The 21,830-nt window shown below is 40.9% G+C and overlaps 1 protein-coding gene across 1 annotated transcript in view; it reads left to right on the top strand.

The window, feature by feature from the left end:
* Positions 1 to 21,830, top strand: part of DNAAF11 (dynein axonemal assembly factor 11) — a gene marked incomplete at its 3' end in the record, with an annotated part of 84,326 nt that overhangs the window by 7,073 nt on the left and 55,423 nt on the right. The window contains exons 2-4 of the mRNA XM_081266375.1: positions 412 to 579; positions 4,025 to 4,102; positions 18,019 to 18,191. Coding sequence (XP_081122501.1) covers positions 412 to 579; positions 4,025 to 4,102; positions 18,019 to 18,191 — 419 coding nt within the window. The remainder of the gene's footprint in view (positions 1 to 411; positions 580 to 4,024; positions 4,103 to 18,018; positions 18,192 to 21,830) is intronic.

Here is a 21,830-nt window from a genome sequence, read left to right as displayed (position 1 = left end):
TCCTCAGTCAGCCAGCCTGCCTCTGGGTGGAACTTGTTCTCTCTCAGGTCAGTTAGGGGGTCTCATCTGGTTTGACATGGTGCCACCATGAGAGTCCATATAAGTACCCTGATAGTCATAAGTTGCCAACTCTGTCTGTATCCACACAGAAAAAAATACATAGACCCCACACAGGCCAATGCAAATGTGATATAAGACACCATCACATCTCTTTCTTCCCTCTGACTCACATGATGGCATCATGGAAACTCTAGGAGGGGGCATCAATTTTCTGATCTCATTTCTTTTGAAAATCACTTGGGCCTGGAAAATAGACATTTAACTGCAAAGAAAAATAATGCATTAAGAATATAATAACCCGATGACGGACAATGGGGTTGGAAATGTAGCATGCAACAAATTTTCTTTCAGTCACGGAAGATCTCATCAGGCGGAATGCGGAACACAACGAGTGTGTGATTTTTTCTCTGGAAGAACTCTCCTTGCATCAGCAAGAAATAGAAAAGCTAGAACATATTGACAAATGGTGCCGGGATTTAAAAATTCTCTATCTTCAAAATAACCTCATTGGAAAAATCGGTAAGTTTCAATGCATTGTTCTAATGATGTTTTAGCATTTTGAATGGGAGAATTCTGGAAAATGCAGTGTTATTCTTAGAGGGAGACAGTAAATGAAAAAGAGCATTCGGGGATTGGGCTAGCCATCTCTTGGGAGAAGTGTTGGAATGTGTCCCTGAACCTTGCCATGTGTAATCGCTCTTGTTGTCTGAAAGACAACAACATGTTGGGAGATGAGTTAAATGTGAGGAACACATTAGTCAACCCAATTCTTTAAAAAGTTTACAAGGGAGGAAGATATAACTCAGACATTTTATCTCACTCTGGGAAACCCAAAGGATTATGTGGGACTCAATACGTCCTACTGAGGTTACCACAGACTGTGATGGTTAATTCTGCTGCATCCTATGTGTGCAAGGCTGCGCTTAGTATCAGACATTGATGGGGTTCTAATTTAGAATGAAAATGAGAGGTAAATGCAAGGTTAGAGATATGAAAATCAAACATTAGTATTACAACTAATGAAGCTTTTGGAAGAATGTGGATTAGATTTGCAGCCACGTAGGGTTGCTAATACAGCCCCCCAAATAAATTTATCCACCTTACCACATGCAACACTGGGCAACCGCAGATTTCCCTTATCCATGAATGCCTGTGATTTATGGCAAGAGGGTGTTGGGACCATGTGCTTTCTGCTGACAAAAATCCCAGGAGCCAGGAAAGAGTGTGGGACTGAACACGCCCAGTTTCTTCTTCCAGTTTACCATCAGATAAATTGGAACTTCCCCCACCCCCAGCACTCCCACTCTACCCCCATAAGAATTAAGGAGCACAGAGAAGAGAAGCCTCTGGGGTCACACTAATGAAGGTCTTGCCACTTGGAAACAGGTCGAGTGTTGGCAGCACTGTTGGTGGTAAAAGCAAGCCCAGGCTCTGGCGTCAAGCGGACCTGTGGACCCTGTCTCTGCCACTTATCAGCTGTGTGAAATTAGACAAGTCAGGTAGTGTTACAGTTTGTCATCCATAAAACTGGGCTAATAATACCCAACACACAAGTTGGTGCCAGGCTCACCATGACCTACGTGCTCTTCTTAGATGACAGCTGCTATGCTGTTGTCATTTACCCCAGAGCGTCCCAGCCAGCCCAGTGAAGGTGGAGCAGAGGAGAAGGTAAAGCAGTTGGAGAAAAAGGGCTGGAACCAGTTGAGGCAGCGAGTACTCACCCTGCTCTGCACTGGAGCCCAGAGGTCAGCCTTCAAGTTCATCGTCAACTCTCAGTGTGACATGCAGTGCTTCTAAACAGGGGGCATGTGGCAAAGTCTGGAGACATTTCGGTTTTCAGAGGTGTGTGTGTGTGTGTGTGTGTGTGTGTGTGTGTGTGTGTGATGTAGAGGGTGTTACTGACATCTAGGGGGAGAGACCAGGGATACTGCTATCCATCACACCATGCCCAGGGCGGCTCCCCACGAGAATTTCCAGTCCAAGATGTTAGCACTGCTGAGGTCGAGAAACCCTATGGATCATTGAAAACTGGCTCTGGGATTGTAAAAAGCCTAGATTTGCTTCATTTTTGGAAGATTTACTAAAACTCTATATTTCTTCAGATAATTATTTTCGGCATCTTTTACTTTACCAGAAATTAGAAACTCTGGCATATTGTTCAATTAAAAAGACTCTTACAGAACACCACCAGCTTTTCTGCATGGGCTGTTGAAGAGCGGTCCTAATTGTACACATCTAAAAGAGTTCCCGAATTTTAATCTCCACAGCTGGGTCCATCACAATTACTAATTAGTAGCATAGTATTTCATGCCTTTTCAGAGCTGTGAGAAAGCTTAAAATTTTGCTTCCAAAGTATTCTTAAATTAAACACTCTTTTAAATCCTAATAATGGGGATTTTCAGTGCTGCTCCACCCATAGGCATTTAGGCACTTATTTAGCAAGTGAAACTACTTCTCTGGGATACAAATCTTGTGCCTTTGAGGTAGAAGTTTGTGAAACAGTTTCTTTCCTAGAGCTCTGTTCCTGCTGGGAGATGCAGATGGGCTGTGGAGGAAGCTCTACGCAGCGCTGAGCCAAGTGTGAGCTGAGGACCATCTGGGGTCCCTTTAAAGTGCAGAACCTGTGGGGGCGGCTCTAGTGCCCAACTTCACAACAGGCCTCATAAAGCGGGGGTCTGCAGAGCTTCTTCCTGTGCAGTGGGTGATAACTGCTTTCACATATTAGGGCTGAAACTCCCTCTTCCGGCTTCCACAGAGGACCTCGTCATTTTTCCTAATGGAGGCTTATTTGTTTTGTTTTGTTTTTCTTTTCTCCTGACCAACCTGTTCCCTTGGTTCTTGATGAGTTATTTGAAGAAATTCTTGCTGAACAAATCTATGGTTGTTCCTATCAGGTGACTTTGCAGGAGTTGGAGGCTATACATATGACAAAGACCAAGGAGGGGAAGGGAATTCTTCTTGGGACAGGTGTTTTCATGTGGGTGGCTATTTTAACAAGGATGACACTGGGTATTTTTGTTCAGGATGCAGGCTAGACATTCTGTCTATCATAATTCTTGGCATGTAGAAACCTCCAAATCTGTTGACTGTGGAATGCTCAGCCGTTGCTAGGGAGCTTTTTGTAAACATTAGTATTACTTGAAAAATTGCAGAGAGAAACTTAGTTTATCCACAAATCCTCATTTTAAAACATGAGTAGACTGAGGCCCCAATTTCTGAAGTGTTACTCTCAGGTCCATGAGAACAAATATATGAGGTTTTATAAATTTTAGATGAGCTATTAATGATGACAAGGGTGATGATTATAAATCATCATGTTGGATTTTCATAGTAACCCTGAGAAATGGGCAGAAAAGACATTATTTAAGTGAGGGTGTTCCAAACTCACATTCCTTAGTAGGAATTTCATCATTCATGTCATCTTAGAAAGAACTGTTCTTTCAAGGCACAGTGTAATGATTTAGTGCCAAGCTGCGGAGTCAAATTTCCTGGCTGTACCATGTAACCTTCGACAAATGGATTAATTCTCTGTACCTCGGTATTCTAATTTGTAAAAGGGAGACAGCAATAGATTTCACCTCACGGGGTTATTATGGGGATTAGATAATATATGCAAAGTGCTTACAACATTGAGTGACACATAACAGGCACTCAGCAATACATGCTATCTTATTAGCTGTTTTTAAAAGGTCCCATTCTACCATGGTTCCTGGGCTTGTTTCTACTTGTTGTTTTGTCTATATGGGCATTCAGATTTATTTAAAAGATATTCCTGTATCAGGATGGTTTTGGCTTTAAGTAAAAGAAACCCAATTCAGCTGTGGCTTAACAGTGAGGATATCTAGTATTTCACTGCATGATTATAATAACCATAATAATAATCCACCGATCTTATCATTTTCATAATAAATTATGTAGAAATGTCTTTTATTTTGAAGGTTGATTACATTTTTATATATTTCAGAAAATGTTAGCAAACTCAAGAAGCTTGAATATTTGAATTTAGCTTTAAACAACATTGAAAAAATTGAAAATTTGGAAGGTAAGAATTTTCTTTTATTTATGAGTTAAATCAAAATTTTAAACTAGTATTAAAGAGTATTACATAAACTATAAGTATACTTTTAGCTGTATATCTTATATAAATCTTTGTTAATTCTTGTAAAACTTCAAACAGTAAAGTGTTATATAAATTTCAAACCTGGGAGTGCACGCCCCTTCCTCACCTAGAGCCTCCCCAGGGAGGGCGGGTGCTCTGGTGAGTAGCTGGTGGTTGGCTTCATTTTGCTTTCCCTCACCGGGGTCCTACTACAGTACTGTTTGGGAATTGGTTTCTCCCAGGACATTCCCTTGCTTGACAGGCATTCAGGAAAGGACACTGGGGTGTGTAGTGGGATGGCTGCGGACGGACTTATCTAACCATCTGTCTGCAGTGAACGCTGGGGGGCTCCGGGCATTTCTCTGTAAGGAGCCTGGCTGCAGTGGGCATCCTTCCGCTTTTCACTCCCTATGCATGGGCACGGGGTTTTTCAAGGATTTTATTTAGAAATGGAATTCCTGGGTTACAATATACATATTTTAGAATGTACTGCCAAATTTTTCTGCAGCAAGAGTGTACCAGCTTACACTTGTCCCTGGTCATCTGTGCAAGCACCCGCTTCTACCCAACTTCTCTGATGCTTTCTGCAAATGATATATTTTTAGGACAAGAATATGATGTTGTCAAATGATGGTTTTATTTTGTGGCTCACTTACTGTTATTGAGCTTACCTAGAAACTTCCAGATGTTCGCTGAGTGACCATACTTCTTCGAGTGTGTATTAGATGATGTTTCATAGCTCCCGCCACCTTTTCTCTTACTTTGTCCTTCTCTCTAATGTGCATACCAGAGGTTAATCCATTGTCATGTATGTTACAAATATTTTCTCCTGAACTACTACTTTTCATTTATTAAAGTTACGATGAGGATCTGTAGAATTCGTAGATTTTAATATATAGAGTTATCTTTCACTTGTAGTGTCTAAGTATAGTATTTCATATTAAGTTCTAATTTTAATGATTTTATTTTTTACAGTTAATCTATGATCCATCTCTAATTCATCATTTCAAAATGAATCAAAATGTATTTTCCCCTTACACTGTCTCATAATTGAAATATAGGGACTGTTTTTTAAATTGAGATGATCCACGTGGCATACATTCACCACTTTAAACACACAGTGCAGTGGTTTGTGGTGCGTTCATGGGGTGTACTCTCTTCGTCACTGTCCACCTCAGAACATTTTTATCACTCAAAGAGAGGCCATGTTCACGAGCATTCTCTTCCCATTCCTCTCTGCCCCAGGCCCTGGCAACTTCAGATCTATTCTCTCCATAGCTTTTCCCTATTTTGAACATTTAATATAAATGAAATCACAAAATAATGTGGTCTTTCATATCCAGCTTCTTTCATTTAGCTAGTGTTTTCAGGGTTCCTCCATTACCTGGCATGTTCCAGTGCTGCATTTCTGTTTATGGCTAAATAATATTCCATACTATGGATACTCCACATTTTGTTTGCCCCTTTCATTAGTTGATGATGATTTGGGTTGCTTTTAATTTGGGTTGTTATGAAAAAGCTCTATGAACATGCATGTACAAGTGTCTATGAAAACATGTGTTTTTGATTAATTTGGCATTTGATTCATTTGGTTTTGATTGATTTGTTACTTAGGAATGGAATTTCTGGGTCATATTGCTAATTCTATGTTTAACTTTTTGAAGAATGACCAAATTGTTTCCCAAAGTTGTTGCCCTATTTGATATTCACACAGCAATTTAGGAGGGCTCTAATTTATCCATATCCTGGCCAGCACTTGTTATTTTCTGTTTTTATTTCTGTTTTTATAAAGGCCCTCCTAATGGCTGTGAAGTGCTCTCTCATTATGGTTCTGTTTTAGTCAGCTTTTTCTCTTCTGCTGAACAAAAGACCTGAAAAGAACAATTAGAGAAGTTTATTTTGGGGCTTACAGTTTCAGAGGTCTGAGTCCTTAGTGGGCTTCATTGCCCTGAGCCTAAGGTGAGGCAGAACGTGCAGTGGAAGAGTGTGGTTGAAGAAAGGGCTCAGGACGTCAGGCCAGGAAGCAGGGAGGGACAGCTCCCTGCACCACAGACAAAGGCATTTATTCCCCCAGCACCCACTCCTCCAGTCACACCCTGCCTGCCTACAGTTTCTGCTAGTTAATCTTCATCAGTGGACTAATGTTCTAGTTACACTAAGGCTCTCATAACCCCATCATTTCACCATCTGAACCTCCTTGCATTTGCTCATCCCTGAGCTTTTGGGGGACACCTCTGATCTGAACTATAACAGGTTCTGATTTTCATTTCCCTAATGACTAATTATATTGAGCATTTTATGTGCTTATTGGCCATTCATATATCTCTGGAGAAATAGTTATTCGAAATTCTGGCCCATTTGTAAATTGGGTTGTCTTTTGCTGTTGAATTGTCCACCTTCTTTACCGCCTCTGCATTGCAGACCCTGATCAGATAGGGGACTTGCAGCTGTCGCCCACCATCTGATGGGTTCCTTTTTATTCTCTTGATGGCCCCGTTTAAGGCACCATCACCTTAACGAGGCCCAGGCTTTCCTTTCTTGAGATGCCTTTGGTTCTCCTGTCAGGATCATATGAACCTGATATAGAAGGAACTCGAAATGTTTCTTCTATTTTTATTTTATTGGCAGAGTTTGTGAAAAATTGGTGTTAATTCTCTACATTTGCTGGAATACCCTGGGAAGCCTTCTTGGTCCTAGGTAGAATTTTTTTTTTTTCATTTTTTAAAATTTTCTTTCTTTTTCTCTCTCTTTCTTCCTCCTCTCCCCTCCCCTCCCTTCTCCCCTCCTTCCTTCCCTCCCTCCCTCCTTCCTTCCTTTCTTTCTCCTTTTGCAGGGCTGGGAATGAAACCCTTGGCCTTGGGCACACGAGGCAAGTTCTCTGTTAAGCCTTGTGTAAGAAGATTTTGATGCTGATTTAAACTCTTCACTTGTTATAGACCTGTTCAGGTGTTCTGTTTCTTCTTGCATCTGCTATAATACTTAATTTTTTTTCTAGTATTCCTCCATTTCACCTAGGTTATCTCATTTATCAGCATACATTTTACTATCTATTCTATTCCTTTTTATTTCTGTAAGAGCAATAGTAGTGTCCCCTTTTCAATTCTGATTTTCAAGTTTGAGTCTTCTCTCTTTTGTCCTTGGATAGTAAAGCTAGAACTCTGTCAATTTAGTTGATATTTTCAAAGAATAATCTTTTGACTTTGCTGATTTTCTATATTGTTTTATATTCTCTATTTTTGTTTTTTTTCATAATTTTTATTGTTTCTTTTCCACTTTTCACTTTTATTTTTCTCTTTATTTATTACTTAAGATGGAAGATTAGGTTATTGATTCAATACTTCTTTTTTCTGAGTGGTAATTTACAACTGTGATTTCCTTTTGAGTACTATTTTCCTTATTTACATTAAATTTTGGTATGTTGTGTTTTTAATTAATCTCAAAGTATTTTTGGACTTCATTTGTGACTTCTTCTCTCATCTATTACTTACTTAGAAGTATTGTTTAATTTCCCTATATTTATGAACTTCCCAAATTATTTTCTTTAATTGATTTTTAGTTTCATTCTACTGGGGTCAGAGAATATACCTTCTATGATTTCAATCATCTTGAATTTATTGAGACTTGTTTTATAGCTTAATATTTTCTCTAATTTAGAGGATGTTTCCTGTACACTTTGGATGTACACATATACACACATAGTATACACAATGTATATTATGCTTTCCTTGGGTGGAATATTCTAGTAATATTTGTTAGGTCCAGTCTTTTTTGTTTGTTTGTCTTGTGTTTTGAAAGTTATATTCTATTTACTTGTTCTATTATTAAAACCAGGTTATTGAGGTCTCTATTATTGTTGAATTGTTTTCTCTTTTGGTTCTGTCAATTTTTTCCTTATGTTATTTGGGTCTCTGCTATTAGAAATGTACACTCTCTTGTTTCATCTTCATGATGAATTGATCTTCTTATCATTATAAAATGTCTTTCATTATTGCTAATAATAATCTTTGCCTTAAAGTCTATTTTGTCTGATATTAGTATAACCCCTCAAGCTCTTCTATTTTTTCTTCTTTTTTGGTTTCTATTTTATTGGTATACTTTTTACATTCTTTAAAATTACAACTATGTGTGTCTTTGAATCTAAAGTGTGTCTCTTTGGCATATGGATGGATCATGTTTTTATTTTTAACCCATCTCATCAATCTTTGCCTTTTAACTAAAGAGTCTTATCCATTTACATTTAATATAATCAGTGATAAGGTAGAAATTATATCTAAAATTTCCTATTTATGTTTTATGTATTAATATCTGGTTTGTTCCTCTGATTCTGTATTACTGCCTTCATTTTTTAGTTTCTTTCTTTATCATATTAATGTTATATTTAGTGTATTTATTCAGTGTATTGTTTTAATTTCCTTTTTGTTTCTTTTACTATATTATTTTATCAGTTGTGCTCTGAGAATTACAGTTAACATCTTGATTTATAATGATCTAGTTTACATTCACAGCATCTGAATTTCAATAGTATACAAAACATTGCTTCTATGTAGATGTTTCTCTCTCTCATTTATGCTGTTTGTGTCAGTTATAGCTTTATATATTATGTCTATTAACATAGATTTATAATTATTTCTTCTTGTAGCCATTTTTAAAAATAAATTGAGAGAAAAAATAGAAAGAGTAAATATTTGATTGCCTTTTATATTTACCTACGTAATCACCATTATGGGGGGTCCTTTTGTTTTAAGATTTGAATATGAGGATTTAATGCTATAGGGGGAGCATGATACATATGTTTTAAAAGTCCAGAGAGAGGAATTACAGACACTTTATTACAATAAATCCAACTCTTTTCCTATATCATCTTTACTTGGGGTGGCTACATCAGTGTGCTGATACTTTCTTCTACCTCTGAAAGGTTCCTTAGGATTTGTTGACCTTGACCTTATCAAATTTCAGACATAGGTTCAGATTCCTGACTGTTTCCTTGTTGGGTGATGGGGAAGGAGTGGAACCTGGGTCTGTACAGTCCTGTTATGTCACTTTTCACATTTCTTTGACACTGACTACTGTTCCACAGTGCTTGCTTTGCCCTGTCCACTTTTCCCAAGTTCCAGCTCTGTTGTGGCAGTGGGGCGTGTTTGATGGAGTTCCCTGACAAACTTGTCATCAACTCTCCAATTCAGGCCCCAAAGTCCATCGTTCCAATGGCTCTGGTTCATGAGGCTCTCAGATTTTTGTCTTATGGAAATGACAGTAGCTTAGATGTGATCCCTCCTTGCTTTTTGGACTGAACTCTCACAAATGCCTCTACCTGTTTGAAATCTATGTCTGCAGATTCAGGAGACTTAAGAATGCCCCTCTGATGGCACTTTCAGATGGAACTTTCAGCTCTTTTATGATGCCAGGGTACCCATTGCAAGTGCCTTGGGCCAGGCCGCTGAGCAGCCCACATGGGGACTGCACCCCCACTCTCCTGCCATGGCCTGGGAAGGCTCTGCCCCCCTATGGCTGAGCCAGGTCAGATCTTATTTTTTCATGTGAATTTGAATTACTCCCTAGTATGAGTTGGTTTCAGCCTGAAAGGTAACCCTGTAGAATTTCTTATAGTGTAGAGCTGGTTGTGATAAATGCTCAGTTTTTATTGGACCTACAATTTTTTTCTCTTTTACTTGTTACTATGATCATAGTCATCATAATCATTATCATCGTTTTTGGTACTAGGTATTGAACTGAGGGGCACTTTATTACTAAGCTACATCCCCAGGACTTTTATCTATCTATCTATCTATCTATCTATTTATTTATTTATATTTTTTTTGAGCGAGGATCTCACTAAATTGCTGAGACTGACCTTGAACTTCCATGTCTTTTAACCTTTATTTCTTATTTTTAAATCCCTTTGTTTTGTTATTCTTCAGTCTTGGTTATTTCACCAGATTTAAATTTCAGAATAATTATTTTACATTAGCTCCTGTTCATTCTCTAATTCAGTTCTTTTACAACAGGCTCTTTAATTTGGCCATGAATTTTATTCTTCTGGATTCACTGCTGAACTCTGGTTGCTGCTTTTCTGTGATGTCTGTTGTTACTTTATGGATGAGATAGCTTCAAAAATTTTTTTCTAGGTATTTGTTAGCATTCTTTATTTTCAATTTCTTTCCTCTTCCTTTGTGGTTTCTGTTTTATTTGCAGCCTTCAGTTTTGTGCTGTTTTTCTCTTAGTGGTAGCACTTTGTATCTGATTATCCTCACAAAGATTGGGGCTGTGAGGTGGCTGGTGTGGGCTGTGCCCAGGCTCTGTCTGGCCTGGCAGGCTGCAGTCTCTGAGTGGGTGGAGCATGCTGACTGGCAGCTTCGCTTCAGAGCCAGGGCCTGGAGCAGAGGCAGGCAAGCTGCTCTCCCCACCGACTCCCATCTGGCAGTAGCTACAACTGGGAGGACTTGACTTAGATCACGGTGGGCTTTGTCGAGGGCCCACTAGTGTGCCAAATGGAGATTTATGTGACTATCAAGGTTAAATATCAACAAAGACATAAATATGCATCATAAGTTGTCTGTTAAGTCACAAAACCTAGAAAATCATCATAGGAAGCTCCTGAGCCCAGTATCAGTGCAAAAACTGAGATGAGTCTTCTTACCTTTTTGGCTTTTTCTGCCTGGGGAATGGAATCACTGCTCTCTCTCTCAATGAATACTACAGTCCTGCCACTATGTTATCTATGAACAAATGGGATGACAGCATTTCCTCTGTGTCTTGTGGCAGTGAGAGTTCAATCAAAAACTCAGAGAAGTAATTCAAAGGTTGCTCTGGGCTGGTTATCCAGGGCTGGTTGTCTTACAGAACCTGGAGTTTTGTTTTGTGGTGGGTTTGTTCATCCACCACTAGAGGGCGGCATCGTCGCTGTTCTCTTTTAGAGTGCTGTCGGCTGCAGGCTGTGGCCCACCTCCAGCCTCTACCTGACAGGTGTGCCTCGGGTGTTCGACCTTCCTGCCCTAAGAGGAAGGACTGGCTGCAGGGTACTTCGGGAAAATATTTGATAGGGTAGAGAAGGAGGGTGCATTTTATCTGATGTCAAATATGTGCTTTTTGTTTAATTTGAAGTGTTTGAGGCTGGAGGGGGGGAGATGGATATCTGCACTCAGCCTGCCTACTTGAGTAAATCTCAGTATGATTTTTTAAAATAAGTCTTTTTCTTTTCTTGAATGCAAAAAAAAAAGCTTGTTTATTTTTCTTTTTTCTCTTTTTCCTATTGAGGAGTCACCAGGGTCAAATCAACTGTCCTGCTTTTTCATCCTTTTTCTCCCACCTGGAAGTAGGGGTGGGGTTGTTGACAGTGTGTGCCCCCCTACCATCCCGCCCCTGAGGCAGTCATCCTGGCTGGACCTCTGCTGGGCAGGAGACAGGCTAGGACTAACCTGAAATCAGGAGCACCTGACTCCAGGGACAGGTGTCCTCCACCTGGCCAGCTGGACAAGAATCTGTAGGAGGCAAATATGCTCTGATTTCTTATGTGCAGGCCAAGTTGAAGGAAAGTTAAGACTCATCACTTTGAGGAACATAATAGACATTTGGGGGGTCATGGGTTCTTCATCTATAAAAAATAAAAATATATGAAATTTTCACCTTGTTGGACCCTTTCAAATATCAGCCTTTTCTTAGATAAAATGTTTTTATTTTCTTAGTTAAAATGTCTTCCAGAGTCTTGCAAAGTAAACGTCATACTATGTAACCTGTATCTTAAGTCAGACTACCCAAATACATTTTCTACATTGATCAAATCCATCTAGCATTTCTGCCAGTGTAAAAGGAGCATTCAGACAGATAGAGATTTACTTGTGCTTATGTGTGGCTTTATATTCATTCTTCATACAGTGGCTAAGTCTACACTTTTATAATTTGATGACTGCATTTTCAAATGTATTGATGTATTTTAAATTTAACTTTATACATTTTAGTACTTGAAATGTTACTAATTACATCTGCTATTATGATGCTAGCTGCTCTGACTAGCTTTGTGCAGATCACCTGTGCTTTGAGGAGAGGCGTCAGATTGGTACCTCTTCCCCCAAATGAAATTTTGAGGGGGGAGGGGCAGCCAATTTAAAAGTCAATTTTGGGGGCTGGGGATGTGGCTCAAGCGGTAGCGCGCTCGCCTGGTGTGCGTGCGGCCCGGGTTCGATCCTCAGCACCACATACCAACAAAGATGTTGTGTCCGCCGAAAACTAAGAAATAAATATTAAAAAAATTCTCTCTCTCCCTCTCTCCTCTCTCTTTAAAAAAAAAATAAAATAAAATAAAATAAAAGTCAATTTTGGGGCTGGGGATGTGGCTCAAGCGGTAGCGTGCTCGCCTGGCACGCGTGGCACGCTGGGTTCGATCCTCAACACCACATGAAAATAAAATAAAGATGTTGTGTCCACCGAAAACTAAAAAATAAATATTAAAAAAATTCTCTCTCTCTCAAAAAAAATTTAAAAATTAAAAAAAATAATAAAAGTCAGTTTTATGTATTGGCAACTACATGCTGAAAGACATACTCTTATATCATAGTCCTGCCAATATCTTTTAAAATTTATCTGCGTTTTTACTAATTTAATAGACATTGTGGTTTTTTGTCCTTTATCACTTAGCTATTTTTGAATATATGTATTTATTGAATTTTTATCACCTATGTAGTGAAGTCTGAAATGTATATAAGTGTTTGTTTTTATTCATTTTAGGTATTAATCTTTTTAATAATGATTTTAACAGTTTAACTGACACATAACAATTATATATATGGGGTACTATGTCATCCTTTTATATTTGTCTACATTTTATAATGTTCAAATTAAGGTAAATTTATCTATTGCCTTAAAAAAATTTTACATTATGGTGAACATATTTAAAATTCCTTCCAGCTTTTACAAATGTATATATACAGCATATTATTATCTTCTATAGGCATCCTATAGTGCAATAGCACCAGGACGTCCTTTCCCATCTAAGGATAACTAAGCCATTAATCAACCTTCTCCATCCCTCCTCTCTTCCACTCTCTCCAGCTCTGCTCTCAGCTGGCCTGGACCTCTCTACCACTGTGAACTCCAGGCCTGTCCTGCCCAGGCCACCCTTTCCTGGGTGGTGACAACTGCCTTCACTTGTAGACCCAAATTTGTATTCTACAAAAGTTAAGTTTGGTAATTTTAAGATGATGATGATGATTTGGTAATAAATACTGTCACAGAGACCCTCAAGTGTACCAGTTCAGAGAGGCTTCTCAAATGCTAACTCCTCCATTCAGGAGCTGTGAGATCACTGGGAATGTCAGAGTCGACTTGTTTTAGAGTTCTAATTGTCTCTCTCAGTGCCTCAAGGGTGGCCGGTGCTCTCCCGTGGGTCTCTGGCAGCACTAGAGCACCTGCTGTCAAGGGTCCACTTCTAAGACTGTTTTTGGTTACCTGCCTGGCGCTGCTTCCTGGCCTCTGTACACACATGTAGAATTTGTTCTTTCACCTTGTCCTTGAGATTCCCAGGGGCCTCAGGTCCCACAGCACCAGGAGCTCAAGGTAGGCAGACGTTTCACGTGGCTTCTGACAGGTCCCAGTGTAACTCCAGGAGCAGGCCTGCCCAGGCGAGCATTCTAGAAACTCCAGCAGAAGCTGAGAGCTGTGAGCTTGTGGCCTAGCCTAGAGGCCCCAGGACTTCACTGCAGGCAAGGCACTAGGACTAGGCACAGGGAGGGGAGAAGGGATGGATACCCGCTGTCCATGAGGAATGGCGGAGTGCACCAGATGGCAGCCTCTCAGAGCCAGGCGCCCACACTCAGCTATCTGACACAAATTATTCCCTCTCTCCCTCTCCCCCTATCCTTCACTCCATCTCTCAAGGGCGTAGTATTAGGGTTAAGGATTAAGTAAGATACTGCGTGTGAAGAGCGTCATACTGAGTAGCACTGGACCAGTGTATCAGCCCCGTGGTTACTAACCCAGTCTACGCCTCGAGGGCTTCTCTGTGACACCTGAGGACACCAGGATGACTTGCACCTTAGTTTTCTATCAATTTCATATATTTTTTTTCCTTTTGTTTATTCATGTTCAAAATATCAAATATAACCATGTTGCAAATGTTTTGAAACTAGAGTAAAGTGCACTCTTAATTCCATCATTATTGGTGACATTTTAGAGTGTCTTCTTCCTGTCTGTCCTTGTACCCTGTTGTAACTGTAGCTCAGGGCAGTGCTGTATCTTTTTCCACTTTCTTCAGATCTGAAGCTTCCCCCATGCTCTGATATAGCTTTGATAACCATCATTTCCACTGTTACTTAATAGTTTGTGATTCTATTAGAGTTTGCTTAACAATTTCTCCAAATTGGGCACGTAATTTTCTTTTCTTTTTTTTAATGTGTGCTGATTTATTTCTTATCCTAAAAGTATATTCGTGAAAACGTAATGTTCAGCTATCATGGTCACCTGGTGGCAGTGATGGAATCTGACCCAGACTGAGCCTTGTCAGTTCCCTTCTTTTCCCTCTGCTGCTCCCTTATCTTTGAAGTTGAATTTCCTTAAGTTCTCACCTGAGCAACTGACTGACCTCCCTGTTGACTGATCTGCCCCAGTTACCCATTTATCCTTTCTTTGTGGCTTTCCTCATTCTTCTCTTACTCCCTCCCTCTCTCGCTCCTCCCTTCTCCTTTCTTCCTCAAGTATTTCTAAGGCCTCCCCTATGCCAAGGAGTCTTTTTTTGCGTAGTAAATAAAGCCATATGCAAAACAGGGTCCCAGTCTGCAGGGAGCATGAATTCTAACTGAGGGAGATAGGTCAACACTCAAGCAAAAAAGGAAAAATATCAGATATGGCAAATAGCACACAGAGAATTACAATGTGATAATGTGTGCACTAGAGAGTGACTGTCATGCGGAAATATAGGCAAGTCACCAGGAAAGGAAAGGCCGTGTCTACCTCAGGGAAAGGCTGTGTCTACCACACTTTTCTACTGTACAGTCATTACATTTCATGTTTTAATTAATGCATAACTTGTGGAAGATACTCTGACATTGTGTGTCTATCTTATTCCTCAACATACTTTCATACATGTTTTAGCATTCATTAATGGCTTGTAATTCTGCCATTCCTTTTATTTATGAGATGACACTCTACTTAAGAAAGAACTTTGCCTTCTCTCCCATTTATTTATTCACTCATTCACTCATGGTTCCTTAAATCAGTATAGACTCATGGATTCTGGTTTTATTCAGTGGATAATGTTACTGTCATTTTGTTTGCTAATCAAGTCTGGGTCGAAGGAGCCCTTTCAATCAGGCCCCTGTGTTTTGATGTCTCTTTTCCTTCTCTGGGTTCTTCTCTGGTTCATGGCATGATAGACTAGGATGCTCCACTTTTTATCTTCCATTTTCCTGATTTTTTCCCATTTCCCCTTCTTCCTTACTTCCTATATTTTTGGGATGGATAGATTCAGGAGATTATTTTCATATTCCATGCAAAAGGTGACAAGAATTAAAGTATAAGTAAGAAAATCAGAGTGGACAGGAAGTATATGAAAAGAATTGAGGAGTTAAGACTGGGAGGGTTTGGCTGGTGACATGAGGTGGTTGAGAGAATGATTTTTCAAGTTCGTGATTAGACCTTTGGTGTCAAACTCACATTTGACACAAAAATGGTAGTGACACTAACAGAATTTAGACATAGAGAGACTGTATTGATGACTGGAGAGTGAGAAGAAGTGAGGAGAGTTCTGTTTGGAATATGCTGAAGGTGCTGTGTCTTATAGGAATTCTGACATAGGAAGATGACATTCAACAGGAAGGTCAAATATGGAGTTTTCATGTGGGAGTCCTCAGAGTCTGGGATTAGTTAACTCAGTGACCTTCACTGTTGTCATCAGGAAGACACTGGAAGAATATTGGGTCAGGTTAGAATTAAGAGTTGGAGAAGTCCTGCAAGACATGGAAAGGAAAAGATGGCCGTGTAAGGAGAACAAGGAGAGATAGTTGAGAGGTTTGAAAGAGAATCCATGGTCATTCATGCCACATGCCGTAAATTGTTTTTTTAGTGATAAAATAAGCTCTGTTAGTCTTGCTAATGTGAAGATTGTTGCTCGCTTCAAGAGGAGAAAATGTTGTAGAATGTTGGGATTGGAAGCCAAGAACAAAGGTTGAGCAATGAGTCCGGACTGGGCAGGAAGAACCAGTGGCTGTAGGTCCAGGGTGGTTTACAGTGTCTACACTGCCTACTTCTGGGTTCTTCCTCACTTCCTGGTGCCTTTGTGTATTTAATTTTTCATTCCTGGAATACCCATCTCTGTCTCCTTTCTGTATCTTAGATAAGCTTGAGAGGCCAGAGACAACAGAATTTTAAAAATCACTGTATATTGAAGATCTGGCTGAGTAACTTGTACAGAGCAGGATCCCAGTAACTCCTGCATGGATGCAGTGATGGATGGGTGGGTGGGTGGGTGGATGGGTCTCTGAGTGAGATCTGGGTCTGGGAACACCAAGGTAGAACTAGGTTTTGGAGGAGACTGGCTTGGGGTCTGACTAGATAAGAAAACATGGAATCTGGACAAAGGGAGTCAGGTGCTAGAGTCGAGAACGTGTTCAGGTGAAGTGTCATTGAAGTGTCATTCAGTGAAGTCAGTTCCATTGTAAAGCTTTCAAAGATGAGGACAACCTTACCAAAGGTGATGCAGTTTGCAGAGTGATGAACCAGTGTGGAGTGCGTTTATATTGGTGATGTAAAGCTATCCGGAACCAAAGTTTACTCTTAATTTAAATAGCCACAAAACAGAGACAGAAAAAGCAACATAATCAGGGAGCATAAAGGAAGGGTGGTGTGTAGGTGTTTGAAGAAATAAGTGCAGACAGGTAGATCTTCACTGTTTTCTGGGATGGACTTCCCAAGTATTGAAGGGTAGAGACTCTGCCATGTCGGTCCCAGGAGCACGAGCTGGTCTCAGGCAGAGACAGCCTGACACTGAACCAGACCTAATGGCTGCCTCATAGGCCAGCCCAGCTCTTGTTAGTTCACTGCAAACTCTCTGCTCATGAAAACAGTGCTTCCCGTGGGAGCACTGGAGGGAGCCACGTGGTAATCAGAAGAGTGCTCACTGGGTGGCTGTGTCACCGCTGGTCTTCCTGAGGCTCTCTGGGTGTGAGGGAGCAGGCTAAGCGCCTCACGGGAATCATCATAGTTCAACTTCACAGTAACACGTGCCGATGGAGTTACAGATACCGTTAGCATTCTGCAGATGAGGAGACCAAGGCTTGTAACCTGTCTGTCCAAGGTCATAGTAGCAAGGATGAGACAGAGGGAAGACTTCAACTCCTAGTTCCGAACCACCAAATTCCCATGGAATGTGAGTGAAGACGGCTAAGTCGAATTTGGATCTGATTCGAGTTCACGTAGCACTGGCTGCCTGTGAAGTGGTGGTCGCTGGGCACCGTCTTCTATGATGAAGTTTGTCCCACGCTCCTGGCAACTCCCAGGAGGACACCTGGGACCTCCTCATGGGGAGTTTTGCTCTCATGTAATGCCCACCCTTGTAGCCACCATCTTGGCTTTCTTCATGTTGGAAGTGACCAGATCTAAACAGTCCCCAGGCTGGGCCTTGAAGAGGTGAACAGGGAAGGTGATTTGCCCTAGCCGGAGGACCAGAGGGTTGGAAGAAAGGGGAGGTGAAGATAGGAAAGTGAAACAAGACTAAGCCTTTGAGCTGGTACTTCTGAAAATCCACTTCTTGTTAAGCAATGCAGTTAATCAGCAGATGTAAAATATTGTGATTCTTACACCTGTAATGTGCTTTTGTACACATTTTAATACACTGTGACTTTTCTTCTTTCTTCCTTTCCTTTTCTCCACAGGATGTGAAGAGCTGGCAAAGCTTGACTTGACTGTGAACTTCATTGGAGAGCTGAGCAGTGTCAAGACCTTGCAGTGCAACATCCACCTGAAGGAGCTCTTCCTCATGGGCAACCCATGCACGGACTTCGATGGCTACAGGGAGTTTGTGGTGGCCACTCTTCCACAGCTAAAGGTTAAGTTATAGTGGAAGGGCACAGGAAAATGAAAACGAGCAACTCCAGCAATTCCTGGTTTAGTCACAGCACTGTCAGGGAGAGTGCTGCTGCAGAGAATGGAATATTCCAGAGAGACAAAATGAATTCTTTGACTTCTAAGTTTTTCACCTTGTTTTAGTTGCTTTCATACATGTTTTCCATAATTGAAGTATTTCTTGTTGAGTTCAGTTGTTGTAAACTACATTCATCATCACCACTACTGATTCATCCGCACCACCAGTAGGTCAGTGTTCCAAAGGTAGCTGCAGCTACATACACTTAGATTATGTAGTTACTCTGTTTTCATAATTACTTTTTTGTTGTTGCTTTTTATTAGCTCAATTTCTGAGGCAGGGGACCTTGGCGTTTGCTGTGCGTGAGAGTAGTTGGAGGCTGTTAAAGCACAGGTTTCTGTACTCCCCACCCTAGTTCCTGGGTCAGGTCTGTCACCATGCACACTATTTGCATTTTTGCTCTTGGATTACGCTGATGCTCCTAGTCAGAGGCCTCTGTCAACAACAACTGCTCTCTATGTTTGTCCAGGAAAACATGCAGAACGCCTTGTTCTGTCATCTGCTCTCACACCAAGGCAACGTGGACACTTCTTACACTAAGCTGGCAATCAGCTCTGCAGCAGTGGACACCAGCCGGGTGCCCTCTAATCCAAGTATCTTCTACCTCCAAGTGGAGAGTGTCGGATTCTACAGATTGAGGGCTCAGTTCCTAGAATGCAGGACTGCCCCCCTCATTTTAGATTTTAGTCACAGGCCCCACGTGTTTTTATCTGTGCTTCTGACAGACTGGCTGTGAGTCGGGCTTTCTTGAGTTTGCTTAACTTGCTTCAGCAGCTCACAGAGAAACACTTACTTATGTTTACCTGTTTATTATAAAGGACACTGATGAGGAGAGGGTAGGGTGAGGCCTGTGGGAAGGGTGCACCTCCCTCCAGGGTCCTCTCCGTGTTCAGCAAACCGAGAGCTCTGTGAGCTCTGTTGTTTTAATGGAGACTTCATCACACAGGCATGGTTGCCAACAGACTGAGCAGGGAAGCCAGAAAGGCCTGTTGAGTGTCTTCAGCCTGTCTTCCCCAAGGAGTGAGGTGAGGAACCCTTGGGAATGAGGAGTCTTAAGGCCTACTCTCAGAAAAGGTCAGTCCGAGAATTTCTTTATAACCAGGCAAAGGCAGGGGACCAGCCTTGGGGAGGAACCATGGTTGACAACCCCAAAATATATATTATAATATGTTAATATAGTCCCATTATATCCCTGGATTTAATAAATTTAGAGCCTAGGAAAATATCATTTTCAGAGGAAGTATACAACTGTGAATATATGAAAGTGGTAGTATTAACTTCATGTCCTTCCAAGAGTCCCCAGCCTCCGTGTGACTCCATGCTGCTACAAAGAGGACACACGGATGGGTCAGTTTTGTGATCAGCATCTTCTCAGGTCTCAGAGGGCATTTATTTCTTATATTTCTGTGTTCTGTCTGCAGTTGAGAGATTGCTGACTGCTAAATTAGTGGGACACATTCCTTCTAATGTAAAATCTCCTAGAGTAAGAGAATGAGTGATTTAGGTTTGAATCTAGAATCAAACACAGCAAGACTGATCATCATTGTTAAGTGGCTTCTTAGAAAATGAATGAGAATCAGAGTATCACAGGAGCGGAGCTTGTCCTCTAACTCCAGGGCCACCTCTTCAGAAGAACCGAGAAGCTGTAGGAACGGATGGTAGCCACAGCTGACCCTGTGTCAGTGCTGCTGTGTCAAGCTGGCTGTGTGAGACTGTCATCCAGGTACTGGAAATGGGATGGGGTAGTGGCAGGTGCTGTGTGCACAGTATCTCTGATCCTCCTGTGTAGGAAACAGTGCAGTGCATTCAGAGATGAGAAGTTCAGGGCTCGGGGAACTGACACCCTTGGTTTACACTGACACATCTGGCAAGTGGGCCAAGTAGGATTTGAACCCACATGTGTCTCATCACTTCTTCTTTCTGCATGAATGTACAACCATAGGATCAAAGCTTTCATTTCAGAAAGACTGCACTAAGTCAGTAGCTGCATAGACACTAGCTACAATAGCCTCTGTTGGAAAATGATATTCGTAAATGTGTTTGTTCATATTTAAAAATAGGTTGATAAACTTTAGAATCTTAATTGCCTTGTGATCTGGTTGAAAAGAATTATGTTAATAGATGTATTATTTTCCCGGACTACTGTAACAAAATGCCACAAGCTGGGTATCTTAAACACCAGAAATGTACCATCTCACAGCTCTAGAGGCCAGCTGTTCAAGAACAAGGTGGCATACTAGTGTCTGTTGTATTCTGCCGACTTTCCTATCCTCTACTCTCTCTACCCCCTCTACTGTAATTCATTTCTCCCCCTTGTATTATTTTTCCCTTTCCCCTCACTTCCTCTTGTATGTAATTTTGTATAACCCTGAGGGTCTCCTTCCATTTCCATGCAATTTCCCTTCTCTCTCGCTTTCCCTCCCACCTCTCATCCCTGTTTAATGTTAATCTTCTTCTCATGGTCTTCGTCCCTACTCTGATCTTAGTTACTCTCCTTATATCAAAGAAGACATTTGGCATTTGTTTTTTAGGGATTGGCTGGCTTCACTTAGCATAATCTGCTCTAATGCCATCCATTTCCCTCCAAATTCTATGATTTTGTCATTTTTTAATGCAGAGTAATACTCCATTATGTATAAATGCCACGTTTTTTTTTATCCATTCATCTATTGAAGGGCATCTAGGTTGGTTCCACAGTCTTGCTATTGTGAATTGTGCTGCTATGAGCATTGATGTAGCAGTGTCCCTGTAGCATGCTCTTTTTAGGTCTTTAGGGAATACAGCAGACACGAGTATGGCAATATGTAAATCAATGGAAGTGTAACTGATGTGATTCTGCAATCTGTATACGGGGTAAAAATGGGAGTTCATAACCCACTTGAATCAAAGTGTGAAATATGATATGGCAGAACTATGTAATGTTTTGAACAACCAACAATAAAAAAAAATAAAAAATAAATTAAAAAAAAAGAACAAGGTGGGGCAGGGCAGGTTCCCTGAGGGCTGGGAGGAGAATCTGTTCCTTGACTCCTTCCTAGTTCTGAAGATTCACTGTCAGTCTTTGGCCTTGTCTGTCTTGTTGGCACCTTACCTTGATCTCCACCTTTGTCTTCATAGTCTCCTTCTTGGGTCCCTGTCTTTTCTTTTTTTTTTTTTTTTTTTTTTAAAGAGAGAGTGAGAGAGGGGGGAGAGAGAGAGAGAGAGAGAGAGAGAGAGAGAGAGAGAGAGAGAGAATTTTTAATATTTATTTTTTACTCGGCGGACACAACATCTTTGTTTGTATGTGGTGCTGAGGATCGAACCCGGGCCGCACGCATGCCAGGCGAGCGCGCTACCGCTTGAGCCACATCCCCAGCCCCGGGTCCCTGTCTTTTCACGTGCCATGTTTTCTGTAGACCTGGTCAGGTTGCATTAGGGTCCACACTGCCCATGTGATTAGTCTTCGTGAATTACACCTACATGGACTCTACTTCCAAATAAAGTCAGGAGGTTAGAACTTCACCCAATTCAACCCATAACGACGGATGGAGTAGTAGTTGACTT

The sequence above is a fragment of the Spermophilus citellus genome (genome assembly GCF_964194105.1).
Source record: "Spermophilus citellus genome assembly, chromosome: 14".
Classification (NCBI taxonomy): Eukaryota; Metazoa; Chordata; class Mammalia; order Rodentia; family Sciuridae; genus Spermophilus; species Spermophilus citellus.
This window is presented reverse-complemented; position numbering and strand designations above follow the sequence as displayed.